This window comes from Helianthus annuus, chromosome 2, assembly GCF_002127325.2.
Source record: "Helianthus annuus cultivar XRQ/B chromosome 2, HanXRQr2.0-SUNRISE, whole genome shotgun sequence".
Classification (NCBI taxonomy): Eukaryota; Viridiplantae; Streptophyta; class Magnoliopsida; order Asterales; family Asteraceae; genus Helianthus; species Helianthus annuus.
The window spans coordinates 141990026-142017209 of record NC_035434.2 but is presented as its reverse complement, the minus strand read 5'-3'; the positions used below and the strand labels follow the sequence as shown (position 1 = coordinate 142017209).

At 32.7% G+C, this 27184-nt stretch overlaps 1 protein-coding gene, 1 long non-coding RNA gene and 4 other non-coding genes across 6 annotated transcripts; 1 reads left to right on the top strand and 5 right to left on the bottom strand.

The window, feature by feature from the left end:
- The first annotated feature begins 907 nt into the window (after nucleotides 1-907).
- On the top strand, nucleotides 908-12067 carry LOC110922048. The gene is made up of 15 exons (XM_022166375.2): nucleotides 908-2038; nucleotides 2869-3063; nucleotides 3151-3225; nucleotides 3313-3480; nucleotides 3828-4213; nucleotides 4902-5028; nucleotides 5560-5748; nucleotides 5817-5903; nucleotides 6428-6582; nucleotides 6671-6790; nucleotides 9918-10143; nucleotides 10505-10564; nucleotides 11272-11445; nucleotides 11536-11645; nucleotides 11729-12067. Exons 1-15 carry the CDS (start codon nucleotides 1853-1855, stop codon nucleotides 11892-11894), a joined length of 2424 nt encoding a protein of 807 aa, XP_022022067.1. The 5' UTR covers nucleotides 908-1852; the 3' UTR covers nucleotides 11895-12067.
- Nucleotides 12068-13653: 1586 nt separating this feature from the next.
- LOC118487452 lies at nucleotides 13654-15959 on the bottom strand. The gene is made up of 2 exons (XR_004881829.1): nucleotides 14006-15959; nucleotides 13654-13924 (listed from the first exon to the last, which is right to left on the bottom strand). It is a non-coding gene; the product is annotated as an uncharacterized LOC118487452 (long non-coding RNA).
- On the bottom strand, nucleotides 14845-14920 carry LOC118490056. Its single transcript, XR_004888062.1, has one exon. It is a non-coding gene; the product is annotated as a small nucleolar RNA snoR53Y (small nucleolar RNA).
- On the bottom strand, nucleotides 14952-15051 carry LOC118490055. Its single transcript, XR_004888061.1, has one exon. It is a non-coding gene; the product is annotated as a small nucleolar RNA snoR69Y (small nucleolar RNA).
- Nucleotides 15260-15349, bottom strand: LOC118490062. The gene has a single exon (XR_004888068.1). It is a non-coding gene; the product is annotated as a small nucleolar RNA snoR118 (small nucleolar RNA).
- LOC118490046 lies at nucleotides 15422-15498 on the bottom strand. Its single transcript, XR_004888052.1, has one exon. It is a non-coding gene; the product is annotated as a small nucleolar RNA R66 (small nucleolar RNA).
- Nucleotides 15960-27184: the final 11225 nt, after the last annotated feature.

Here is a 27184-nt window from a genome sequence, read left to right as displayed (position 1 = left end):
AGCGTGTTTCAGTTGTGTTTTAAATTTCATGCCTATAATATACGTTGCATTGTGTTTTAAATTGTTATGTTTGGTGTTTTTCTTGCTAAAACAACCTAAAAATCATGCCTAAGTCCAAAACAGGATACCTATATGTCAATTCCTGTGTCTTCTCCGTCTTGATTGCGAAAGATTCGAGACGATCCACACTGCCTTGGAGCACGAAGGTGGTGACCTCAGGGAGGACGACATTATTTAGGTGGCTCTCATCAACTTTAGGCACGATCACCACCGTGAATTCAAGCTCCGCTTGGCGTGGGAAATCATTAGATTTTTCATTTAAATTATGTGTTTTTTAGTTTCGTATCTTTATTTTATGTAATGTTTTTTTTTTTTATTTTAGTGTTATGTATTTGTTTAACTACTAGTAATATTTCTATAAGTGTTTAATACATTTTATATAATTTTAAATATAAATAATACAAAAGGTGTGTGACACGTGTCGAAAATGCCACGTTTTCACGCCCCGGGCCACACCGTCCATTTTTAACACCACGCCCTGATCCATGTGTCGCATAACACCCCATCTTCAAGTCCACAGTCTAAGACCATACATACAATACGAATATACGATTAAATATGGAGGAAACTTGGCATAAAGGTAAATCACAGTATCACACTCCTTAAATTTATATCATAGATAATAGGATAAAAATTATGTTTCAATTTATAGTTTATCTTTATATCTTAAAATAGAAAATAGATGTAAGAAATTGGTTTACACAGTCCATGGAAGAGTAATGTATAAGTGCTTTTGAACTTTTATACAAGTCATTTAAGCATAATTACATGAATATAAATTTAAAATTACAATATGCCTCTCTCAAGTTTAAATACATTTATCCTTTATACACTACACAGTTCATTCTTTTTTTTTTTTTTTTTTTTTTTTCTAGCAACCTTTTAAGTTTTAACACATGACAACTCACAAGTCACAATCTCTTTTTTTTTTTCGTTTTTATCTTATACTATTGCAATGTCCATATATTCATCTATATTTTGCTATGAACTTTCTTCAAAATGATGTTGTGCGTAAAATCATCAAAGGACAAATGTACAAGTCGTAAAAACTGCCTTAACAAATAGATTTTTTTACAACTCTTTTCTTTCTTCAATGCAAATTCTATCCAAATTCGTGTGACATGCTTAGCTTTTTAACACTTCAATGTAAATTCTATTACAATTCAAACACACCGTTGCGACATGATTATTTTTATCTACGTTTCCATATAAATTTCATAATCCACCAGTACCCTCTCAACACCCAATCAGAGGTGTACACCTCATCTGGTCCGAATTAAACCCGTAAAACCAGCATCAACCGACGGTTGGGTTCCCGAGCTACCCGAAGCCTCTGCCATCTTCTCTCACACACACAAACACATTCACCAGGTTTCTTCGGTGACTAGACAAGGAATTCCCAACCCGATTTTGGGTATTCGATTGACTGACGACAATGTACCCGATCAAATCAGGTATACTTCCCGGATTAAGGTTACCGACCACGCCCCGTCCACCGTTTTAAATTTCACCCCGCAACAACGCCTAGATCACATCCACTACTTGTTATACAGAAATCCTTTTATCATTCCTAATTTCCTATCATTCTCTTTTTTTTTCAAAACAAAGTCAAAATAAAAAATAAATAAAAAACTTTCAATAAAGAGCATCTATGTCATAACTCATAACCATTTCAAGCAAGGAGGGCAGTTTGGTAAAAAGCCCTGCCGCACTGCGCTAGTCTTCACCGGTAAACGCCACCCCGGTAAACAACAGCAGACTGAACCACAACCAAAATTAGGGTTCATCAACAATGGCGTCGATTCGCATCAGCTTCTTCGCCTGTTTCTCAATTCTGCTACTAAAAAGCTCACAATCAGCCCCCAATCAAGCTTACAGAAGAGATCCAGGTCATCCTCAATGGCACCACAGCGCTTTTCACGATGTTCGAGAAAGTGTTCGATCGGATGTTCGTAGCATGCTCCATTCTCGCGCTGAGGTAACATGTTATTGAATATTGATTGTATGTGATCATAACGGAGATTTGTGTGAATTATCGAGATGAATAATTTGATGTGTATTGGTTAACTTTTGGTTCTGCTTAGTTGCGATTACGGTACGAGTTTTGTGGATTAGTTAGATCGGATTATTATCATCTAGCGGTTGATATATTATTATAGGTTTTATGTTTTGTTGTTGAATTTAGTTGATTTTATGAAAGTATATTGTTGATTCGGTGTTAAGTAGAATGAATTTGGATACAGTTTCAGTAGATTAACTAGGTTATTGTGTTGAAGGTAGAGCTGTACAGTTGATTTGCTTAATTTCAGATTTTAGACCTGATTGTTAGGGTAATTTGGTTATCTAAGTGATGCATTTGATGCAGGTTCCCTTTTAGGTTTCATGTTTTTTTTAATTAATTTCACGGAAGTGCATTATTTAATCCATATTAACTAGCATGAATTCGGATACACTTTCAGTAGATTAAGGTGTTAAACCATAGGTGATTTGCTTAGCTGTACAGTTGATTTACTTAGTTTGAAATGTTAGACCTAATTGTGAGGATATTTTGGTTACCTGTGGGATGTATTTGATGTAGGTTCTCTTTAGGTTTTCATGTTTTGTTGTTGAATTTAGTTAGTTTCACGGAAGTATATTCTTAATTCCGTATAGTTGAATGTATTTGGATACAATATTAGTATATTAACTAGGTTAAAGTATTAAACCGCAGGTAATTTCAATGGCTGTACAGTTGATTTGCTTAATTTGAATGATATTAGACCTAATTGTGAGGGTATTTTGGTTACCTATGTGATACATTTGATGCAGGTTCCCTTCCAAGTTCCACTCGAAGTAAATGTTGTTCTCGTTGGTTTCAGTGGAGACGGAGGTTACAGATACCAATTGGATTCACAGAAACTGGAAGAATTTCTTCGAGTGGGATTCCCGTCTCACAGGCCCTCCTGCCTCGAGACTGGTGAACCTCTTGATATTGAGCATCACATGGTGTTCAATGCATTTCCGGTCAGCACCTCTATCCACATTTCGCTTTTACGTATCCATCAATCCGTATCTCTTTTAAAGTATTTGTAAGCTTGTCACTTACCACAGGCCGCACAACCAGAAGTCATAGCACTTGAGAAGGCAATGAAAGCAGCCATGGTCCCAGCTGGAACCGCCAGAGAGGTGAGTGCAATTTTCGGGCTTCAACTAGTAAATTTTATGGTTAGATAACTTTGGTGATAACTTTCGTTTTATATGTGTTACGTTTAGGCTGATTTTGGACGTGAAGTTCCCGCGTTTGATGTAGATGCATCAGCTGTGGAGCCAGAATTTCAGAAGCTTTATTCCTACTTGTTTGACTATGATAATATGGGATATAATGCTGACGAGGCAGACAGACCTATGCCAACAGCAATATTTATTGTGAATTTTGATAAGGTACGATTTAACATCTCTTGTTTTCTATAAGAGTAAAATGCCATTTTCGTCCCTGAGGGTTGGCCAGTTTTGCGACTTTCATCCAAAGGTTTGTTTTTCCACATCTGGATCCAAAAGGTTTGAAATCTTGCCATTTTCATCTGACTCGTTAACTCCATTCAATTTTCTCCGTTAAGTAAGTCAGGGGTATTTCTGTATTTTTTGTTAACTTAAAGGGCAATTCGGTCTTTTCCAGGGACGAAAGTCGCAAAACTGGCCAAACTTCAGGGACGAAATTGGTATTTTACTCATAATTATCCACTGTTTTCCACTGATATGTGTTTCTTTTTTGGTTATGGATTTTAAAGGTTAGAATGGATCCTAAGAATAAAGATATTGATCTTGATAGCTTAATGTATGCAAAACCGAGTCACTTAACTGAAGAAGATATTAAACAACAAGAGGGAGGCTATATCTATCGATATCATTATAACGGAGGTGGAGCATCTCAAGTATGGCTTGGATCGGGCAGGTTTGTTGTAATTGATATCTCAGCGGGCCCATGCACGTATGGAAAAATTGAAACCGAAGAAGGAAGCGTTAGTTCGAAAACCCTTCCACGCTTGCGGAATACAATGTTGCCTAAAAGCTCGATTGCTGCTAATGATCATGCTACCACTCATGACAACTTTATTGGTCAACTTGCTGCTTTGATTGGCATTACAGTTCAACATGTTATTGCCCCAGATGTCAAGTATGCCGATTCTAAATTATATCTAGGCTTGTAAATGAACCGAACGGACACGAACGGGATGTGTTCGTTCATTTAAGTTTTATCAAACAAACGATCGAACACGAACAGGTTTTTCTTGTTCGTGTTCGTTCGATAAGAAAATGAACGAGTTCGTGTTTGTTAATTATTAACATAAATGAACTGTTCACGAACGAACGTAACTGAACTTAGACGAACGAACATAACTGAGCTAATACCAGTTAAAAGTAAATATGAATAATAATGTGTTGGTCCTAAAGACTTAATATAACTAGACTAAATGGTAATGAGTGATATTTTAATTTTTATAAACTACACTAAATTATAATGGGCCTAACAATCATAAAGGAATATTTAATGAAAACAACATAAATTAATGAACACAAACAAACGAACGTTCATGAACATAAATGAACGAATGTGACATGTGTTCATGTTCGTTCGTTTAACTAATTGATATAAAAGTTTCGTTCATGTTCGTCCATTTCTTAATAAACGAACTTCATGTCGAACGGTTGACGAATGGTTCACTAAACGTTCGGTTCATTTACAAGCCAAATTATATGTGGTTAAGATTTGTGACAGCTTCTAGTTTTATAGTGATCCTTGTTTTATTCGTTAGTTCGTTACTAAAATCTTGCAATTGTATATTTGTATCCGGTGGATGCAGGTTTGAGACTGTAGATCTTGCAACACGGTTACTTGTACCAATAATTGTGCTGCAAAATCATAACCGTTACAATATCATGGAAAAAGGCCAGAACTACAGTATAGATATCGAAGCCATTGAGGCCGAGGTGCATATTTCTTCTAAAAGTTTAGAGTAAAATGTCATTTTCGTCCAATTTTGCGACTTTCGTCCAAAGGTTTGTTTTTCCGCATCTGGATCCAAAGGGTTTGAAATCTTGCCATTTTCATCCAGCTCGTTAACTCCATCAATTTTCCTTCGTTAAGTCAAGGGTACTTTCGTCTTTTTTGTTAACTAAAAGGGCAATTCGGTCCTTTGAATACTTGTATTTTATGCTAAATACTTGTACATAAAATGAAAAAGACCGAATTGCTCTTTAAGTTAACAAAAAAGAAAAAATACCTTTGACTTAACGGAGAAAAATGGATGGTGTTAACGAGCCAGATGAAAATGGCAAGATTTCAACTTTTTGGATCTAGATGTGGAAACACAGACATTTGGACGAAAGTCGGGACAAACCTCAGGTAGGAAAATGGCATTTTACTCAAAAGTTTATTTTCATTTATCTTTCTGTTGCTTAGAAATGACGAGCGATATCAACCTTTTCCCAGTATGTAATATTTTCTCATACTATCTTCAGGTTAAAAAGATGGTACACAAAGGAGAAGATGTAGTGATTGTTGGTGGTTCACATTCGTTACATCTTCATGAGAAACTCGCGATTGCTGTTTCAAAAGCTATGCGTGGTCATTCTCTCCAAGAAACAAAAAAAGATGGACGTTTTCATGTGCATACAAAGACATATCTTGATGGTGCAATCCTTAAAGAGGTATAATAGACGACCTTTTATTTTTACAAATTTAACTTCTTACAAGACAAGTACATATTTCAATATAGGAAATGGAACGATCGGCTGATGTGCTCGCTGCTGGTTTGCTTGAGGTCTCACAGCCATCCCTTTCTGATAAATATTTTCTTCGTCAGGTTGGTCTAACTCTATCCTATTATTTATTTATGAGTAAAATGCTATTTTTGTCCCTGAGATTTGGCCAGTTTTGCTCCTTTTGTCCACAGGTTTGTTTTTATCGCATCTGGATCCAAAAGGTTTGAAATCTTGCCATTTTAATCCGACTCGTTAGCTCCATCCATTTTTTTCGTTAAGTCGGGTATTTTCGTATTTTTTGTTAACTTAAAAGGGCAATTCGGTTTTTTACACTTTATGTAAAAAGACCGAAAACCCCTAAAAAAGACTAAATTGCCCTTTAAGTTAACAAAAAAGACAGAAATACCCCTGACTTAACGGAGAAAAATGGATGGAGTTAACGAGCCGGATGAAAATGGCAAGATTTCAAACCTTTTGGATCCAGATGCGGAAAAACAAACCTTTGGACGAAAGTTGCAAAACTGGCCAAACCTCAGGGACGGAAATGGCATTTTACTCTTTATTAATTTTATTCAAGTTGTAGTGTCACACTTGTAAGCTGACATTAGTTCTACTTTTTTCATAGCACTGGATGGAAGAGTCAGATGGTGTGAGTGATTCACTTATAAAGCATAAACCTATATGGGCTACTAACCCTAAATCTCAAAGAAAGAAAACTAAAAAAGTGCAAAAGAAACACGGGGATCTGCATCGTACCTATGGAACAAGAGTGGTTCCTGTGTGAGTAATTCAGTCATGTTTTGAGTCTTTTACATTTTGCTAGCAATTCTTCTTGAAAGATAAATAAGATATGTCTCTTCTTTTGCAGATTTGTACTGTCGTTAGCTGATGTGGATCCACACCTTATGATGGATGATGAAAGCCTTTTGTGGACAAGTAACGATGTTGTTATTGTACTCCAACATCAAAGTGAAAAGATACCTTTAAGGTTAGCATAGACTATAACAAACACTACCTTATATCATATTTCCTTTTGAGTAAAATGCCAAAATCGTCCTGAGATTTGGGCACTTTTGCCTGTTGCATCCGAAATAAGAACTTTTTGTAACTGGACCCCTGACGTTTCATTCTTGTTGACATTTCCATCTAGATGACTAATTCAGTTAAAACGTGTCGTTAACTCAGCAACGATTTTGGCAATATCGTTAACTTAGGGACGATTTTGGCAATTTACCCTTTTCTTTTTCTGTTTTTTAACTTTTCTTTTGTTACCTTTAAATAAAAAACAATATAAATAATTATAGTTATAATATATATCCATCCTCCATACACACACATCTATACTATATTATAATGCATGAGGGAGGGGCATTTTAAGATACCCAAAAAATAAGAACTTTTTCTCTCTTAATTAAATTGGTCTTTTAAACAACATATATAATTTAGTCCCTCATCTTATTACACTTAAATCCCTGAGTTATAACATAATTATGGGTAATTGGTTACACTTTTTCCTCTCCACAACAAACTTATAATTTTTTTACATATTCTTGCCATATCTTATAAACGATAATGTTTTACAAAATTCCAAAAGTATCGTGACAACCTACTCATTTTTGTCGACGTTTCGATAGTTATCTTGGTCAGTATTGACGTGTGGATTAAAAGGTACAAGTAGATGATGCCTTAGTGTACAATTGATTAAAGCCCAACAACTTAGTCATTATCCCAAAATGCGTATAAGGCTAAAGGGTATGGTGATGGTCCTCCAAGGGAGGATGATCCGCCACGTAGGCGCCACGTCATAGTCCTCCCAAGATGGTCCATACCACAAAACTAGAGGGTATGGGAGGATGGTCCTAGAGGATCCTACCCCACAAAACTATGTACAAGTATTAATGCCTAATGTACAAATCCCATTCACAAACAAACAAACAAAGCTGGGCCCACCATTTGGATCGTCCTGAACGTCGACATCTCGACGCTGAAGACGGGGACGGGATGAAGACGAAGGGGGGCGGGATGGGATGACGCCGGCGCCGGTGGAGGACGGACCAGGACGGAGGTTCATACCGTGCACCCTAATGGCTACAGTGCCTACAGAATGTCAAGTGTTTAATACCATCAATTTAATTCTCTCATCTAGATTACACTTTAATCCCTCATCATTAGCAAAGTTATAGATAAGTAGTTAGTATTTACATTTCATCCCCTTATAAAAAACTAACTCCTCCCTCCCCGTGATTTTTAAACGGTCATAACCTTTTGGTACATTAATATATATTTTTTTAAATTACACCATATAAACAAGTATTTTATTCTCTTTAATTTGAGTATAGTATTGCTATAGTTTTTTTAAGAGTTAAATGTCATTTTAGTCCCTGTGGTTTGGGCCATTTTGCCAGTTTAGTCCAAAGGTTTCATTTTTAACCTTTGGGTCCAAAAAGGTTTCACAGTTGCCATTTTAATCCACTGGGCTAACTTCATCCATTTTTCTGTTAACGAGAAGGCCAATTTTGGTCATTTTTTATGGCTGAATTGCCCTTTTAGTTAATAGAATTACATACAAAATGACCAAATTGGCCTTCTCGTTAACAGAAAAAATCGATGAAGTTAACCTAGTGGACTAAAACGGCAACTGTGAAACCTTTTTGGACCCACAGGTTAAAAATGAAACATTTGGACTAAACTGGCAAAATGGCCCAAACCACAGGGACTAAAATGGCATTTAATTCTTTTTTTAATTAAAAAGATTTATATGTTACGTGATTGTGAGTGATAACTGAATCGTTAACCGAAACCGAACCAAAATCAACAAAAACTGATTAACTGAAACCCCAATTAACCAATAACGGTTATCGATTTTTTTTGTACCCTCATTTAACCAAAATTAACTGAACCGAACCATTCATATTTTTATATATTTTTAGCTTTTATACCTTCAGTTCATGTATTTCATATTTATACCCCCATTTTATGTATTTATACCTCCATTTCATGTATCTATACATCCATTTCATGTATTTTTAATCAAATATTTTAGCCCAAGTTTGGTTGTGGCAATTAACCGAAATTAAATGAATCAAACAAAAAACCGTCAATCTTACTGAATAAACCAAACCTATTAACTGAAAACGGATTGGCTAATAAAATAGGCTAATCAATAACCTCGATTTCGGTTGAGGATAATAATCTAACCAACCAAACAATGCACACCGTGGCAATGTCTGTGTTTCCCGCCGCATCGCATGCGCACCTATCGTTATTAACCAAAACCGCTTATCGGTGAGCAATAACTAATTCGTTAACCTAAACCAAACCGAAAACTGACCAAACTGAACCGAAATCAACCAGTTGAATTAACTGAAAACCGAATTAACCAAAAACTGGTTATCAATTTTTTGTACTCTTGTTTAACCAAAATTAGTTGAACTGAACCGAATCATTCATATTTTCATATATTTACAGCTTTTGTACCTCCAGTTCATATATTTCATATTTTATATCTCTATTTCATATATTTATACTTTCATTGCATGTATTTATAGTTTTATACCTCAATTTTATATATATCTCGGCAAAAGTTTTAACCCAAGTTTGGTTTTTGCTATTAACATAAATTAAATGAGCCAAACCAAGAACCGTTAATCTAACCGAATACCGAAGTGATTAACTGAAAATCGATTGTTTAATAAAATAGGCTAACCGATGACTTTGGTTTCGGCTTCGGTTGAGGATCATAACCGAACCGACCGAACCATGCATAGCTCAATGAAATGGATTACCCGATTACTTCGCTTTTGATATATATCTATCACAATGATGCTACAATAAATATTATATGAATAAGAAAAATACCAAAAACGAGTATCGCAATACGATGTGTTGCTCCCGCCGCATCGCGCGGGCATCCTGCTAGTTTATATATATATATATACACAATAAAAGTTGTCCCTGAGTTAGCAATACATTTTAACTGAGTTGGTCATTTGGATGGAAATCACAACAAAAATGAAACCAGTTACAAAAAAGTGCCCAAACCTCAGGGACGATTTTGGCATTTTACTCTTTTTTTCTTGAATGTATTTGCTGATATGCTAACTTTTTTTGTTTAGTTACGTGTCGGAAACAGAGAGAAGACATGTTTTTCCCTCACAAGCGCAGCGTCATATAGTGGCTGGATTGGCTTCTGTTGTGGGTGGATTAAGCGCACCATATGAAAAAGCTTCTCATGTTCATGAAAGACCTGTTGTCAATTGGCTATTGGCTGCTGGCTGTCATCCATTTGGACCATTTTCTAATGCTTCTCGGGTCAGTCAACTGCTTCAGGATGTTGCGCTGGTACGTATCTAAGTATCTTCTTTTTCTTCCTTGGTTGTTTTGCCTTTATTAAATGATTATCATTTATAATAGTAGATATCAAGGTCAATACAAAATACACCTTCACGTATAAATGTTTTAGAATGTTTTGTGTAATGTGCCCTAGTTCTTGAAGTATAACAGGTGGCATTTTCTACCTGTTTGCTTATTATTAGGTTGATTATTGTTGTATATTATCTTAAATTGGGTCAAAAGGTTAAACGCCACCCAAAGTCTAATTTTTATACATATAGCATTTTAAAACAATTTAATCAAAGAGTTAGATTATCTTAGTAATACTGATATTTTTGTAATTATAGTTAATTATTTTTGCTTCCAACAGAGAAACACAATATATGCCCGTGTAGATTCTGCTCTTCATAGGATTCGAGAGACATCAGAGGTATAACATGATGTTTATTTTCTTATTCTCATTAATGTTGTTGTTGTTGGGCCCCATGGTTGTACAAATCGTGCCTAGCCTCCGATTAATCGCTAGTCGGAGGTTCACCGAGTAATTTTCATCTTTTTTTTTTGAACGGCAAATTTGGATCACTGACGGCCCACTGGAGTATTATCGTGCCACCAGCAGAACCACCCGATCATATCCATCTCCAGTAGGCAATAATGCCTATACACCAATTTAGGAGGAAACCCAATAAATCTGGGAAAACCCCCTTTGTGGGAATCGAACCCATGACCTAATGGTCATAAGCCTTATCCCACCCCCAAGATACCACTAGGCTATAATGCCATGGGTGAGTAATTTTCATCTAAACTGCCAATTAATCACTAGGCGGTCAACAATGGTCAAATCCGGTCCTAATCGGCCAAAAATTGGTGGCAGTCTAGCGATTCCGGTCAAAACCTGTAAATTACGGCCAAAAACTGTAAATTCCGGAAATTGATCCTATCTACTTCAATATATGGGATCGAAGAATGTGTTAAAACATGTGGACTTCAAAAAATTACATATAAAATCCCAATCCGATTAATGTCTAGTCGGTACCGCACCGGCTGACTAGCGCCTAGCGACTCTTAAAACGCTTGTTATTATTATTAATGTTATTTTCAGAAAATGTGTTTACTTAATCTAATAATTTGTTTTAGTCTGTCCAAGCTTTTGCTGGAGAATATCTGAGAACCCCTCTTGGTGAGCCAGTAAAGGGGAAGAAGAACAAGACAACCACCGAGTTATGGATCGAAAAGTTCTACAAAAAAGAGACAAACTTGCCAGAGCCTTTTCCTCATGAACTAGTTGACAGGCTTGAAAAGTTTTTGGATGTAAGTTTTTCCTTTAATATTATATATATATTTTTTTTTGTGAAAGACTAAAAGCTGAAAAAGTATTTTCTGTTGTTGAATAAATAACAGGGTCTTGAGGAACAACTTGTGGATTTATCTTCGCTTCTATATGATCATCGTCTACAAGATGCAAATGCAAACAGCACTGAAATTCTTCAAAGCTCCATTTTAACACAACAGTGAGTTTACGCTATATGTATACACACATATATATAACCATTGTGTGTTTATGATGGTGATGACATGTATCTTGGGAATGCAGGTATGTGGAACATGTACTCGAGTATGAGAGGGAAAAAATGAAGTGTTGTGAAATCAAGTTCAAGTCCCCAAAACAGTCATCACAAAGTCTAGTATATGCTGGGATTCTGATAGCAGGTATCTTTGTCTATTTTGTTGTCATCTTCTTTTCATCTCCTGTTAGGTAATACGATTTGTTAATGGCGGAATCAGACCATAGAATTAAGTTACTTTTGTTAATTTTCAAAATCTTAGTGTCTCTTTTTATATACAGTTATGTTAGGACATAAAAAAGAAAACAAAATAAATATTGAGATGGCAAATTGCAAGGCTATGGAAAATCATGAAAATAGTCACCTTCCTTAATGTCTTATATTTACAGTAACGTGAGGGAAAAAAATCCTCTTGTAGTTTATGCGATTTCTCGCATTAATTTCAAAATAGACTCAGGTATGTTGCGCATAAGTTCATGTATCGTCGTCAAAATGACCTTAACCGAAACCGAACTGAACATGTAATTATAACTTATAAGTCTATATAAATGGATTTATCTTTTACATTAACCATGTAGAGATATTTTACTAAGATCAAACTTAAAAGTATGCAAGTAAACAAAAGTGTAGTCTTGGTTATTTTACAAAGAAAAAAAAAAACACACCCGAGCTAAGTCCAAACATTGCACGCCTCTAATAACACCTCTGTTTATATTAAAACTTTCTTGGTTAATTAATCGAAATAACCGAAATCGAACCATAACCGACTTTATAACAGATTAACTGTAACCAAAGTTTGGTTATGGTTAAAGAAATTTCATAACCAAAGCTAGCGGTTATGGTCATAGTAGATGGTAAAAACCAAACCGACCCATAAACATTTAACAAATAAAAAGAGTTGACAAAATATAAAATAAAGTAAATTCTAATATATTAGTTGTGTATTTGTCAATACAATTGTATCATAGATGCTCAAAAAATTAGTTGTGTATTTATATATACTCAACTAAACATAAAATTGATTATCGGGTATCATAGATGAACTCAAATAAAGATAAAATAGTTATCGGTTTCTACCATAGTTAGGTTTCTCTACCACCAATAATTTAATTAAGATAATAATATCGATCAACAATTATTATGTTGGGATAATGAGATGGATCTTAACATCATCTTATTTTAAGTTCAAAACATCCCCAACGTTACGAAACTAAATCTCTCTCAAAGACATCTTGTGGAGAAGGCAAACTAAAATCATTTAAATAAGTATGCTTATTTTAATAATGTATCAAGGACGCTGTCATCTTACCATGAGATTGGAAAACATAGATGTCTAGCTAATTGCAATCCGAGTTAGTTATTTAGCAAACACGCTTGTTAATTATAATTTATAAAAATCTACGTTAATTAACTAATAATATAATTTATAAAAAAATAAATACAAAAAATCTGTGATTGGTTCTTTCCACACACAACCCACTTTTTCCAGAGCGCTCTTTAGCACCCATCATTTGCTAGCACGAGGAGAGGTGTTGGGAGTTTTAAAGTGCTGAGGTGGTAGAAACGCTAGCTAAGGGGCTGTTTGGCAATATCTGAATGGTTAAGTGCTGCCAGTAAGAGATCTGAACCATTAAATGCTGAATCAGTAAGAGGTCTGAACCATTAAGAGCCTGTATAATGCTTAACAGTTCAGAGACAAATGTCTGACTAATTCAGATTAGAACATTCAGAATCTGTATAAATCTTAACCATTCAGAGGTAAATGTCTTAACCATTCAGACATCTACTCGTGAAACAAACAGTCTGAACCATTAAGTGCTGAACCAGTAAGAGGTCTGAGCCATTAAGAGTCTCATTAACAAGTAAACAAACAGCCCCTAACACCACCCAACCTCGTGTTTCAAACAACGTAATGGATTTAAGATGTCTTATCAAACGTCATCTATGCAATTAATTTTTTTTTTGAACAGCACCTATCATTAAAAACGGCCAATAGAAAATCCCTAGGCCCAGCAAAAAAACACGACATACAACTTAAAGTTACACCAATCTCTCCACGTAATACTCTTATACATCGATCTATTTTAATCCAGAAATAATCCAACACCTTGATGCTTGTAATAGCTTGTATCACCTTTCTTATACATCGATCTATTAGTGAAAATGACTCCGTACCTAGATTTCCATCCCCGTAATAGCTTGTATCACTTTTCTTTTCTTGTTATCTACATAAGCATTCTTGTGAGCCGTGATGACATCCTTAACCGAAAAAGCAAAAAAAAAAAAAAAAAAAAAAATCGACATACCACACCATCGACTAATAAACTCCCAGATAATCAAGGCTATATATATATAGCAAGAGGAGAAAAGACGATCACTATTCTCGTCCCCTTCGCCAAAAAGCATGCACACCAAGTCTATAGTGATGTTACTTCTAGCAGGCCAACAAGGGTCGGTAATCTGTGTGATTAATTAACAACCAGCTATGGCTGTTGTGAATTTTGGATGAGTCTTGGGCATTTTGCGTATGTGGCGATCCAGTCAGCAAGGAGCCTTATGGGCAAAAGAATTGGATGTTGGGCTTTGATATAAAAACACCGCCCAGGAGGGCAAATGGGCGTGGAGGAGCATTGTTGAACCAAAAAACGCCCAAACACTTCACCACTACAGGTGGTCTAAGGGGGAAATCAGCTTTCAGGGTTTATAATTTGAATTTAACAGTTTAGTTTAACTTAGGTTTTAGTTTAGGATCAGTTCTTCTCGGTTTCCGTTGAACCCAACCCTACCACCTTATTTAAAATCATTTAACGGCTGCAAAAATGACTTCTAAAATGAAACCATGAATGAAGCACAAAAGAATATTAATTTACAAAATAAAAATGTGAGATAACAGATTCAATAAGGTTACAAAATTTACTGGTAAGAATCATAACACTAAAAAAAAATACATGATCCATCTTGATACTTCTCCTTTTTCCTTAATGACTTGGTAGACTGGCATATGAGAACTCAATATACGAAACCAGATTCGCTGTATAAAACCTTTATTCAAGAAAAAACCATTTGGTTCACGCAAAATATATTTGTTAATGGATGAAAAAAAAAAAACAAAATAGTTTATTTAGATAAGTATCTCATTAACACAAGTTCCCTCATTAATAACTGTGAACTGATTCAACAATATCAGAATTAGCATGGTCAAATTTAAAATCATTGGGAACATAATCACTAATTTCTAACTAAAAAAATAAACAAAAAGCTCAGATAATAACTAAACATTGTAATTCCTAAACCTTAAACAAATCAAGGTCTCATAGAGCTGGGATTAGATAGTTTCATCATCATTGCACCAACAAAAACAAAGAAAAACAAAAAATAAAAAATTTTAAAAGCTCAGATTAAAATGAACCATTTGTAATCAAGAACCTCAAACATATCAAGGTCTCATAGTGAGCTGGGATGCAAGTTCAATCATCATAGCAATACCACAATTATTATTAAAATAAATTAATAAATAAACAAATAAATTAAATAATACTTATTATTAATCAAGATAAATGTGATCAGACTAGCTTTCTAGGCTGCAATATGCATCAAATCAAGCAATTAATCAATTACTCTCAGAGCCCAGTGCAAACTTCATCACTTCAAAAATCAAACTAAAATTAAAAAAAAAAAACATATAAATAAAAATAGAAATTTAAAAATTAAAAATTGAAATGATCCTCAGCTTAAAATGCTTATAGCTGTCATCAAAATGTAAATAATCAGGTCTCAAAGATATCATGCCATCACTGGATCACCAAACACAACTCAAATTCACACAAAAAAAAAAAAAAAAAAAAAAAACAATTAAGTTAAAAAAAATTAAAAAAAAAAAACATTGAAAACAAACTTGAGTAAAGAAATGTAGCGGAGTTTTATTAGCTGCGTCCGGTGAATAACAAAAACGAAGCGACTCAACGCTTCCGCAATGATTATACGCCTCAGTTGAACGTAAATTCATGGAGAAATCACTTCGAGTATTCAAAGGATTTCTCACACAGAGGCAATAAAATATGTAGATGAAGAGGTTACGAGTGATTATGTTATCAATGGTGAGTAGTCTGTGATTGTAGGGATTGTAGCTGCGGTTTATATACGTGAATTTGGGGATTAGGGTTTTCTCCATCGATGAAAAGGGGTATGTGTAGAAGGCCCAAATCAAAGCCCAACATAGACGGTATTTAAGCCCAATCCGTAGGTATATATTAATTAAACATTAAAAAACATTAAACATTAAACATTAAACATTAAACATTAAACATTAAACATTATAAATAAGCAACAACTTTATGCATATAGGAGTTGTAACTTTGGTTTAGGGTGTTTTTAAAAAAAAAATGGAAATTTTCTTTTCTAACCCTAAAGTTTTATTCTTTGACAATTTAAGTTTAAAGTTTTAATTTTAATTTCCTTTTTAACCCTAAAGTTTTAATCTTTGACAATTTAAGTTTAAAGTTTTAATCTTTGATAATTTAACCCCTTCGATTAATTTGATTTTTCACTTCTAATTCAAAATTTTCCATCTTATACAATTTAACCCCTTGATTAATTTGATTTTTCACTTCTAATTCAAAAGTTCCATCTTTTGCGATTTAACCACTATGATTTTTAACTTATGTGTTGTAATCTTGGCTTTGGGGGTTTTTCAAAGGAAAAATGGTTATGCATATGGTTGTTGTAACCTTGGCTTTAGAGGTTTTTCAAAAAAAAATTATTTTTTTTTTACTTTTCACCTAAAAGTGTTTCATAAATTACTTTTAACTAAAACTATTTGTTTTTTTTTACTTTAAACACAAAACTTTTTAATCCGTCCTCTTAACTTTTTTACTTTCAACTTTGTTCCTTTATAGTTTTCATTTTCCGTAAATTTTTCGCTTTGGCTTAGGGTGTTTTTCAAAAAAAAATGGAAATTTTCTTTTCTAACCCTAAATTTTATTCTTTGACAATTTAAGTTTAAAGTTTTAATTTTAATTTTCTTTTTAACCCTAAAGTTTTAATCTTTGACAATTTAAGTTTAAAGTTTTAATCTTTGATAATTTAACCCCTTCGATTAATTTGATTTTTTCACTTCTAATTCAAAATTTTCCATCTTATACAATTTAACCCCTTGATTAATTTGATTTTTCACTTCTAATTCAAAAGTTTCCATCTTTTGCGATTTAACCACTATGATTTTTAACTTATGTGTTGTAATCTTGGCTTTGGGGGTTTTTCAAAGGAAAAATGGTTATGCATATGGTTGTTGTAACCTTGGCTTTAGGGGTTTTTCAAAAAAAAATGATTTTTTTTTACTTTTCACCCAAAAGTGTTTCATAAATTACTTTTAACTAAAACTATTTGTTTTTTTTTTACTTTAAACACAAAACTTTTTAATCCGTCCTCTTAACTTTTTTTACTTTCAACTTTGATCCTTTATAGTTTTCATTTTCCGTAAATTTTTCGCTTTGGCTTAGGGTGTTTTTCAAAAAAAAAATGGAAATTTTCTTTTCTAACCCTAAAGTTTTATTCTTTGACAATTTAAGTTTAAAGTTTTAATTTTAATTTCCTTTTTAACCCTAAAGTTTTAATCTTTGACAATTTAAGTTTAAAGTTTTAATCTTTGATAATTTAACCCCTTCGATTAATTTGATTTTTCACTTCTAATTCAAAATTTTCCATCTTATACAATTTAACCCCTTGATTAATTTGATTTTTCACTTCTAATTCAAAAGTTTCCATCTTTTGCGATTTAACCACTATGATTTTTAACTTATGTGTTGTAATCTTGGCTTTAGGGTTTTTCAAAGGAAAAATGGTTATGCATATGGTTGTTGTAACCTTGGCTTTAGGGGTTTTTCAAAAAAAAATGATTTTTTTTTACTTTTCACCCAAAAGTGTTTCATAAATTACTTTTAACTAAAACTATTTGTTTTTTTTTTTACTTTAAACACAAAACTTTTTAATCCGTCCTCTTAACTTTTTTTACTTTCAATTTTGGTCCTTTATAATTTTCATTTTCCGTAAATTTTTCGCTTTGGCTTAGGGTGTTTTTCAAAAAAAAATGGAAATTTTCTTTTCTAACCCTAAAGTTTTATTCTTTGACAATTTAAGTTTAAAGTTTTAATTTTAATTTCCTTTTTAACCCTAAAGTTTTAATCTTTGACAATTTAAGTTTAAAGTTTTAATCTTTGATAACTTAACCCCTTCGATTAATTTGATTTTTCACTTCTAATTCAAAATTTTCCATCTTATACAATTTAACCCCTTGATTAATTTGATTTTTCACTTCTAATTCAAAAGTTTCCATCTTTTGCGATTTAACCACTATGATTTTTAACTTATGTGTTGTAATCTTGGCTTTGAGGGTTTTTCAAAGGAAAAATGGTTATGCATATGGTTGTTGTAACCTTGGCTTTAGGGGTTTTTCAAAAAAAAATGATTTTTTTTTTTTACTTTTCACCCAAAAGTGTTTCATAAATTACTTTTAACTAAAACTATTTGTTTTTTTTTACTTTAAACACAAAACTTTTTAATCCGTCCTCTTAACTTTTTTTACTTTCAACTTTGGTCCTTTATAGTTTTCATTTTCCGTAAATTTTTCGCTTTGGCTTAGGGTGTTTTTCAAAAAAAAATGGAAATTTTCTTTTCTAACCCTAAAGTTTTATTCTTTGACAATTTAAGTTTAAATTTTTAATTTTAATTTCCTTTTTAACCCTAAAGTTTTAATCTTTGACAATTTAAGTTTAAAGTTTTAATCTTTGATAATTTAACCCCTTCGATTAATTTGATTTTTCACTTCTAATTCAAAATTTTCCATCTTATACAATTTAACCCTTGATTAATTTGATTTTTCACTTCTAATTCAAAAGTTTCCATCTTTTGCGATTTAACCACTATGATTTTTAACTTATGTGTTGTAATCTTGGCTTTGGGGGTTTTTCAAAGGAAAAATGGTTATGCATATGGTTGTTGTAACCTTGGCTTTAGGGGTTTTTCAAAAAAAAATGATTTTTTTTTACTTTTCACCCAAAAGTGTTTCATAAATTACTTTTAACTAAAACTATTTGTTTTTTTTTACTTTAAACACAAAACTTTTTAATCCGTCCTCTTAACTTTTTTTACTTTCAACTTTAGTCCTTTATAGTTTTCATTTTTCGTAAATTTTTCGCTTTGGCTTAGGGTGTTTTTCAAAAAAAAATGAAAATTTTCTTTTCTAACCCTAAAGTTTTATTCTTTGACAATTTAAGTTTAAAGTTTTAATTTTAGTTTCCTTTTTAACCCTAAAGTTTTAATCTTTGACAATTTAAGTTTAAAGTTTTAATCTTTGATAACTTAACCCCTTCGATTAATTTGATTTTTCACTTCTAATTCAAAATTTTCCATCTTATACAATTTAACCCCTTGATTAATTTGATTTTTCACTTCTAATTCAAAAGTTTCCATCTTTTGCGATTTAACCACTATGATTTTTAACTTATGTGTTGTAATCTTGGCTTTGGGGGTTTTTCAAAGGAAAAAATGGTTATGCATATGGTTGTTGTAACTTTGGATTTAGGGGTTTTTCAAAAAAAAAATGATTTTTTTTTTACTTTTCACCCAAAAGTGTTTCATAAATTACTTTTAACTAAAACTATTTATTTTTTTTTTACTTTAAACACAAAACTTTTTAATCCGTCCTCTTAACTTTTTTTACTTTCAACTTTGGTCCTTTATAGTTTTCATTTTCCGTAAATTTTTCGCTTTGGCTTAGGGTGTTTTTCAAAAAAAAAAAAATGGAAATTTTCTTTTCTAACCCTAAAGTTTTATTCTTTGACAATTTAAGTTTAAAGTTTTAATTTTAATTTCCTTTTTAACCCTAAAGTTTTAATCTTTGACAATTTAAGTTTAAAGTTTTAATCTTTGATAATTTAACCCCTTCGATTAATTTGATTTTTCACTTCTAATTCAAAATTTTCCATCTTATACAATTTAACCCCTTGATTAATTTGATTTTTCACTTCTAATTCAAAAGATTCCATCTTTTGCGATTTAACCACTATGATTTTTAACTTATGTGTTGTAATCTTGGCTTTGGGGGTTTTTCAAAGGAAAAATGGTTATGCATATGGTTGTTGTAACCTTGGCTTTAGGGGTTTTTCAAAAAAAAAATGATTTTTTTTTACTTTTCACCAAAAGTGTTTCATAAATTACTTTTAACTAAAACTATTTGTTTTTTTTTTACTTTAAACACAAAACTTTTTAATCCGTCCTCTTAACTTTTTTTACTTTCAACTTTGGTCCTTTATAGTTTTCATTTTCCGTAAATTTTTCGCTTTGGCTTAGGGTGTTTTTCAAAAAAAAATGGAAATTTTCTTTTCTAACCCTAAAGTTTTATTCTTTGACAATTTAAGTTTAAAGTTTTAATTTTAATTTCCTTTTTAACCCTAAAGTTTTAATCTTTAACAATTTAAGTTTAAAGTTTTAATCTTTGATAACTTAACCCCTTCGATTAATTTGATTTTTCACTTCTAATTCAAAATTTTCCATCTTATACAATTTAACCCCTTGATTAATTTGATTTTTCACTTCTAATTCAAAAGTTTCCATCTTTTGCGATTTAACCACTATGATTTTTAACTTATGTGTTGTAATCTTGGCTTTGGGGGTTTTTCAAAGGAAAAATGGTTATGCATATGGTTGTTGTAACCTTGGCTTTAGGGGTTTTTCAAAAAAAAAATGATTTTTTTTTACTTTTCACCAAAAGTGTTTCATAAATTACTTTTAACTAAAACTATTTGTTTTTTTTTTACTTTAAACACAAAACTTTTTAATCCGTCCTCTTAACTTTTTTTACTTTCAACTTTGGTCCTTTATAGTTTTCATTTTCCGTAAATTTTTCGCTTTGGCTTAGGGTGTTTTTCAAAAAAAAATGGAAATTTTCTTTTCTAACCCTAAAGTTTTATTCTTTGACAATTTAAGTTTAAAGTTTTAATTTTAATTTCCTTTTTAACCCTAAAGTTTTAATCTTTGACAATTTAAGTTTAAAGTTTTAATCTTTGATAATTTAACCCCTTCGATTAATTTGATTTTTCACTTCTAATTCAAAATTTTCCATCTTATACAATTTAACCCCTTGATTAATTTGATTTTTCACTTCTAATTCAAAAGCTTCCATCTTTTGCGATTTAACCACTATGATTTTTAACTTATGTGTTGTAATCTTGGCTTTGGGGGTTTTTTTAAAGGAAAAATGGTTATGCATATGGTTGTTGTAACCTTGGCTTTAGGGGTTTTAAAAAAAATGATTTTTTTTTTTACTTTTCACCCAAAAGTGTTTCATAAATTACTTTTAACTAAAACTATTTGTTTTTTTTTTTACTTTAAACACAAAACTTTTTAATCCGTCCTCTTAACTTTTTTTACTTTCAACTTTGGTCCTTTATAGTTTTCATTTTCCATAAATTTTTCGCTTTATGCTTCGTTCTAAATTTTGTGACTTAACACATCGTAACATGCGTCTTTGGTTTAACGTTTTTATGTTTCGTTCTAAATTTTGCAAGTTAATATGACGCAATGTGCGTGTGTGGGTGAACGTTTTTACATCGTCTATTTTTTTCCTGTTCGACAGGTTCAACATAACGTGCGCGTCCTAAATCAAGTTAGTTATAACTAAAGAATACCCGCCGCAATGCGGCGGGTCGTAAATCTAGTTATTATTATAACACTTTCAGGTTGATGTGCACAAATCAGTTAGTTTCAATAACCGGTTACATCGATTAATTTGACTTTTTGACTTTAATCAGTTAATGTTTTTACCGGTTATTATTGGTTAAAAACCGGTTATTTTGCTTTTTTTATTTTCTTTGAATTTTTTTGAGTAAATTGCTATTTTAGTACCTTAGTTTTGTCCAAATTTGTCATTTTAGTCCAAATCGTTTTTTTTTTTTTTGCCTCTGGCTCCCTGACTTTTCCCTTTTGTTGCCATTTTGATCACATACACTAACTCCATCCAAAAACTCCATCTTTAACCAGGGGTATTTTGGGGATTTTCTTTTTAAATGTTTTCAATTTCCATTTTAATCCAATTCCAAAAAATCAAAAAAATTCCAAAAAATCAAAAAAAAATCAAAAAAATAATAAAAATTCTAAAAAAAACATTAAAATTCTAAAAAATTCTAAAAAATCCAAAAAATCCGTTTCGGCGCGAACCGTTTCGAACCTGAACCGTTTCAACGCGAACCATTTCGACCCGTACCGTTTCGACACGAACCGTTTCGAGCTGAACCGTTTCGACCCGTACCGTTTGGACTCGAACCGTTTCGAGCTGAACCGTTTTGACGCGAACCGTTAGACCCGTACCGTTTCGACCCGAACCGTTTCGACGCGAACCGTTTTGACCCGTACCGTTTCGAGCTGAACCGTTTCGACGCGAACCGTTTCGAGCTGAACCGTTTCGAACCGAACTGTTTCGAGCTGTGACCGTTTCGAACCGAACCGTTTCGAGCTGAACCGTTTCGACGCGAACCATTTCGACCCGTACCGTTTCGACCCGAACCGTTTCGAGCTGAATCGTTTCGACGCGAACCGTGCCTTATCGACGCGAACCGTTTCGAACCGTACCGTACCGTTTCGATGCGAACCGTGCCTTATCGACGCGAACCGTTTCGAACCGAACCGTTTCGATGCGAACCCTTTCGAACCGAACCGTTTCGAACCGAACCGTTTCGACCCGAACCGTCGAAACGGTTCAGCTCGAAACGGTTCGGTTCGAAACGGTACGACTTGAAACGGTTCGGCTTCGAAACGGTACGGGTTGAAACGGTTCGGCTTCGAAACCGTACGGGTCGAAACGGTTCGCGTCGAAACAGTTCAGCTCGAAACGGTTCGGGTTCGAAACGATTCGCACCGAAACGGATTTTTTAGAATTTTTATGATTTTTTAGAATTATTATTATTTTTTAGAATTTTTTGTAATTTTTTTGATTTTTTGGAATTTTTTTGATTTTTTGGAATTGGATCAAAATGGCAATTGAAAACATTTAAAATGAAAATCCCCAAAATACCCCTGGTTAAAGATGGAGTTTTTGGATGGAGTTAGTGTATGTGATCAAAATGGCAACAAAAGGGAAAAGTCAGGGACCCAGAGGCAAAAAAAAACTATTTGGACTAAAATGGCAAATTTGGACAAAACTTAGGGACTAAAATGGCAATTTACTCAATTTTTTTTGGTTAACCGGCCTAGTGGTACAAAAAATTGGTTACTATACTAAATATTTATAATCGGCTACTAACCTACGGTTAAAAATAACCACTAACTAGTTATTCCTCAAGTGGTTATTAACCCGGTTACGGTTTCGGTTAATAACCGATTATTTTGTGCACCTCTACTTTCAGGTTAAAAGAGCTGTTTGATAATCATAACCGGTTTATGATTCGGATTGAAATCGGGCATACCTGAACCGAACCGGTTAAAATCTGGTTTTGGAACTAAACTCGAACTGACCGACCCCCCCCCCCTAAAAGAGTTGTTTGATAATCATAACTGGTTCATGATTTGGATTGAAACCGGGCACACCTGAAACGAACCGGTTAAAATCTGGTTTTGGAACTGAACTCGAACCGAGCGATCCCCCCTCCTCCTTAAGAGAGCTGTTTAATAATCATAACTGGTTTATGACTCGGATTGAAACCGGGCATACCTGAACCGAACCGGTTAAAATCTGGTTTTGGAACTTAACTCGAACCAACAGATCCCCCCTCCTCCTTAAGAGAGCTGTTTAATAGTCATAACCGGTTCATGATTCGGATTGAAACCAGGCATACCTGAACCGAACCGGTTAAAATCTGGTTTTGGAACTGAACTCGAACCGAGCGACCCCCCCCCCCCTAAAGAACCGGTTTCAACAAAAATCGGTATTGACCAAAGTTGAACCAAACCGAAACCAATTCCAACCCGAAATGGTAACACGATTTGTGCACTTATAATTTTAGGTATAATACTATGAAAGTTAGATTTGTAAGGGTGCAAAAAAAAAATCATTAAAATCAATAAAATTGTTTCAATTGAAGCAAATAGTTAGGTTTTGTATTTATGTTCATATTTCACATTACAATTTGAAAAAGCGAGGGGTTTAATGGTTTAGTTCATGTTTTGAAACTTGGAACCAAATGTAATAATTGAAAAGGTTGTTTACCTTTTTTTGTATTTTTTAAATATGTAGTTTATGTATGGATATGCCATTCATGAATTATTTTGAAATAGATAAAAACTAAAAATTTTGATAAAAAAAAGATTCAAACATCCCACACTTAACCGTTTTGGTCGGTTCGGGCAACCCAACCCACCACACTGATGTGGTTTTTATAGTCTTTTCAAAAAGGAGTTAAGTGGGTTCGGTCCATATTTTTTGTCAAAATTTATGTGAACCGAACCGTGAAAACAACTAAAGTTTTGTGATATGTACATAATAAAAACCATATATTACATCATAAACACACAAATTTTAATATATTACATATACACGAGTGTTTCTTTATTTATCATACAAACACACTAACCAAACGAAGAAAGAAGAAAACTTGCATTACTCACTAGATTCGAGTTGATCCCACCTGATTGACATTATTCATAACCACATCTTAAACATATCTCATGTGATATTACATTTTGCGTAAGTAACTAATTACCAGTTTCTGGACGATTTGAAGAATGATACGTATGATGATTATCCACTCCCGCGTCACCTTTTCCATCTTCAGTGTTTCCACTCACCGGATTCTTTGTTGGTGCAAACCCAACCTTTCGCTCAAGATCCACTTCCGCTCTAGTTGTTCCTAACACTATCACTAGAGCTACAAAGATCACGAGCCATGTCTTCTTGAGGGTCATCGCTATGAAGTTTACGAAACTAGAAAAATATAAAACTATCATAAAAAAATATATTTTTGGCAAGCTACAAAACTAGGAAGAAATCAAATTATTTGTATATGAATATCATAAGTTTGTATGATTGTAAAGTTTACCTTGTATATTCTTTTCTTGAGTGAGGTAACTAGTGAAAATATCAATTAAATGGAGTGGATTAAATAGGTGGAGAATTCTACTGTTAGATGATTAAATATCTATAAATAACTCTTAATTAAAATAATAATAATTTGTATTTTCAAAATATAAGATGACGTGATTGGTTGAACCCATATATTTATTGAAGGTAATAATCAAAATCTCACACTATAGATAAATTATATTAAATTAAAATTAAAATTTTCAATAAAGCACACTATAGATAAATTATATTAAATTAAAATTAAAATTTTCAATAAAGCACTAATATTATTTTATTGCCGGTTACTCCAGTGACGTGAAAAGTGATGTAATTTCACCTTCTATTTTTTGCTTATATGTTTTTAGCTGTTTTTTATTTACATTTTTCTCTCATTTAACATTTTTATTTTTTGTTATCTTTTTAACATTTTTTTAAACATGGGTTAACCCAATCATTTCCCCTATCCGGGTTTCCAAGTCATCTCTCTTACATTAACTCGATTAGAAATCGATTCACCTTCATTTTGTTGCACAATTATAACACAAAAATTTATTTGAAATTTGTAGGAAATAATTACTGATTAATAGGGAAAATTATTTTAGTGTCTCACGAAGAAATCAAATATAGGTCCCGGTCACACCCCACCGGGGCATAATTAAGTTTCACGTAACCGTCTTATGGCACTTTATAGTGAACTAGGTTATAATCCCACACGGGGTTGAATAAATAAATTTTATATACTAAATAATAAAACAATATATCTTTAAAAACCTCATTTATTATACGGGTTGAATAAACATAATTTTATATATTAAATAATAAAAAGTTATATCTATGAGAACCATATTGTATGAGTTGAATAAATGTAATTGTATATACCAAATAAAAAAGTTATATCTTTAAAACCACGTGTATTGCTTGGGTTGAATAAATGTACAATTGTTTACCAAATAATAAAATAATACATCTTTAAAAAACCTCATTTATAACACGGGTTGAATAAATGTAATTTTATTTACCAAATAATAAAAAAATCACATCTTTAAAAATATGCGCATTACACGGTTTGAATATATGTAATTTTCTGTACTAAATAACAAAAAATATATATCCTTAAAAAACCCCGTGTGTTGTACGAATTGAATAAATCTAATTTTATATATCTAATAATAAAAAGTTATATCTATAATAAATCTAATTTTATATCTGTACTAAATAATAAAAAGTTTCGTAAAATCTATTTGATACCAAACTAAACAAAACGTTCAAATATAATTAATTCAAATAAATAATATTATAAATGTGAAGGAGATTAAACTAAATAATTGTAGAATTATATATAGGCCTATTATGGTATCTTTAACTTCCGTTTTGACGAATTATAGTTATATGCTCTGGAGTATTACAGTCATATGCCTATTTTTAACATATTTATCCTTTTTGCGTATTGATAAGAAACATGTGAACATCACCTTCCAAGTGTTCTTAGTTTCATGTTTACTTCCTCTGTTTCCTCTTATCCCTCTCCATTATATTTTGTAAACAGAATATCATCATGTGCTAATTTTACAAATTTATGAAACCGAATATAATCATGTCCTGGGTAGTCTTAGTATTATTGTAATTTCCATTTGATTCATGGTTTCTGTTAGTTACTTCGAATTTCCTTGTTTATTTTCTGTCTGAGGTATGCGTGTATCCCAAAAACGTGAAAGGCTGAAACCGGTAACCACTTCATTTAGCTGTAGTGTGATGAAAGTTTAAACCCATTTAGCTTTTTTTTTTTGTTTATGATCTACCCAACTGTAATATGAGTTCAGCTAATATGTTCAGTTTAATTTATTTCATTACGTACAGGTCGATACATAAAAGGTTTCGTTAAAGGGCATATAGTGATATAGTGATGGGTACTGGTCGATACATCTTAGTTTTATATCTATTTATGAGCATTACACGGTGGAGGTGAGTAACGGTGTGAGTGGTAGTGGATGGTTTGTTTTGAAGGTTGTAGACAGAGAAAGCAGAGGGTGATGGTTTTAGGTTTAAAAAGAAATTATATTTCAGGCCCTGTACTTGTGAAATTTCAAAAAAAAAAAAAAAAAAAAAAACCCTTATCAAACGATTGTTTCTAACCCAGTTAGGCATTTGGATGAAAATGACAAAAAGTTACAAACGTGGTGGGGGGCGGGGGCTATTTGGTACAAAAAAATAATTTTGGACGAAAATGGCAAACGTGCCCAAACCTCATGACGATTTTGGCAATTAACTCTAGTAATTATCCATAAGATATTAAACTAATAATATTTAGTAGGAGGATTATCTATAATATAAGATACTAGTCTAAGTTCCCGTGTAATACACGGGTGGCTAAACAACAAAAAAATTATACTTTAATACGTAAATACTTTATTACATCCTGATGATATTGAGCTATAAG

Coding starts and splice junctions, on each gene's coding strand:
- LOC110922048 (XM_022166375.2), top strand. CDS start 1,853: ATGGCGTCGATTCGCATCAGCTTCTTCGCCTGTTTCTCAATTCTGCTA. Junction 3,064..3,150: donor TGGTGTTCAATGCATTTCCG/GTCAGCACCTCT, acceptor CACTTACCACAG/GCCGCACAACCAGAAGTCAT. Junction 3,226..3,312: donor CAGCTGGAACCGCCAGAGAG/GTGAGTGCAATT, acceptor TGTTACGTTTAG/GCTGATTTTGGACGTGAAGT.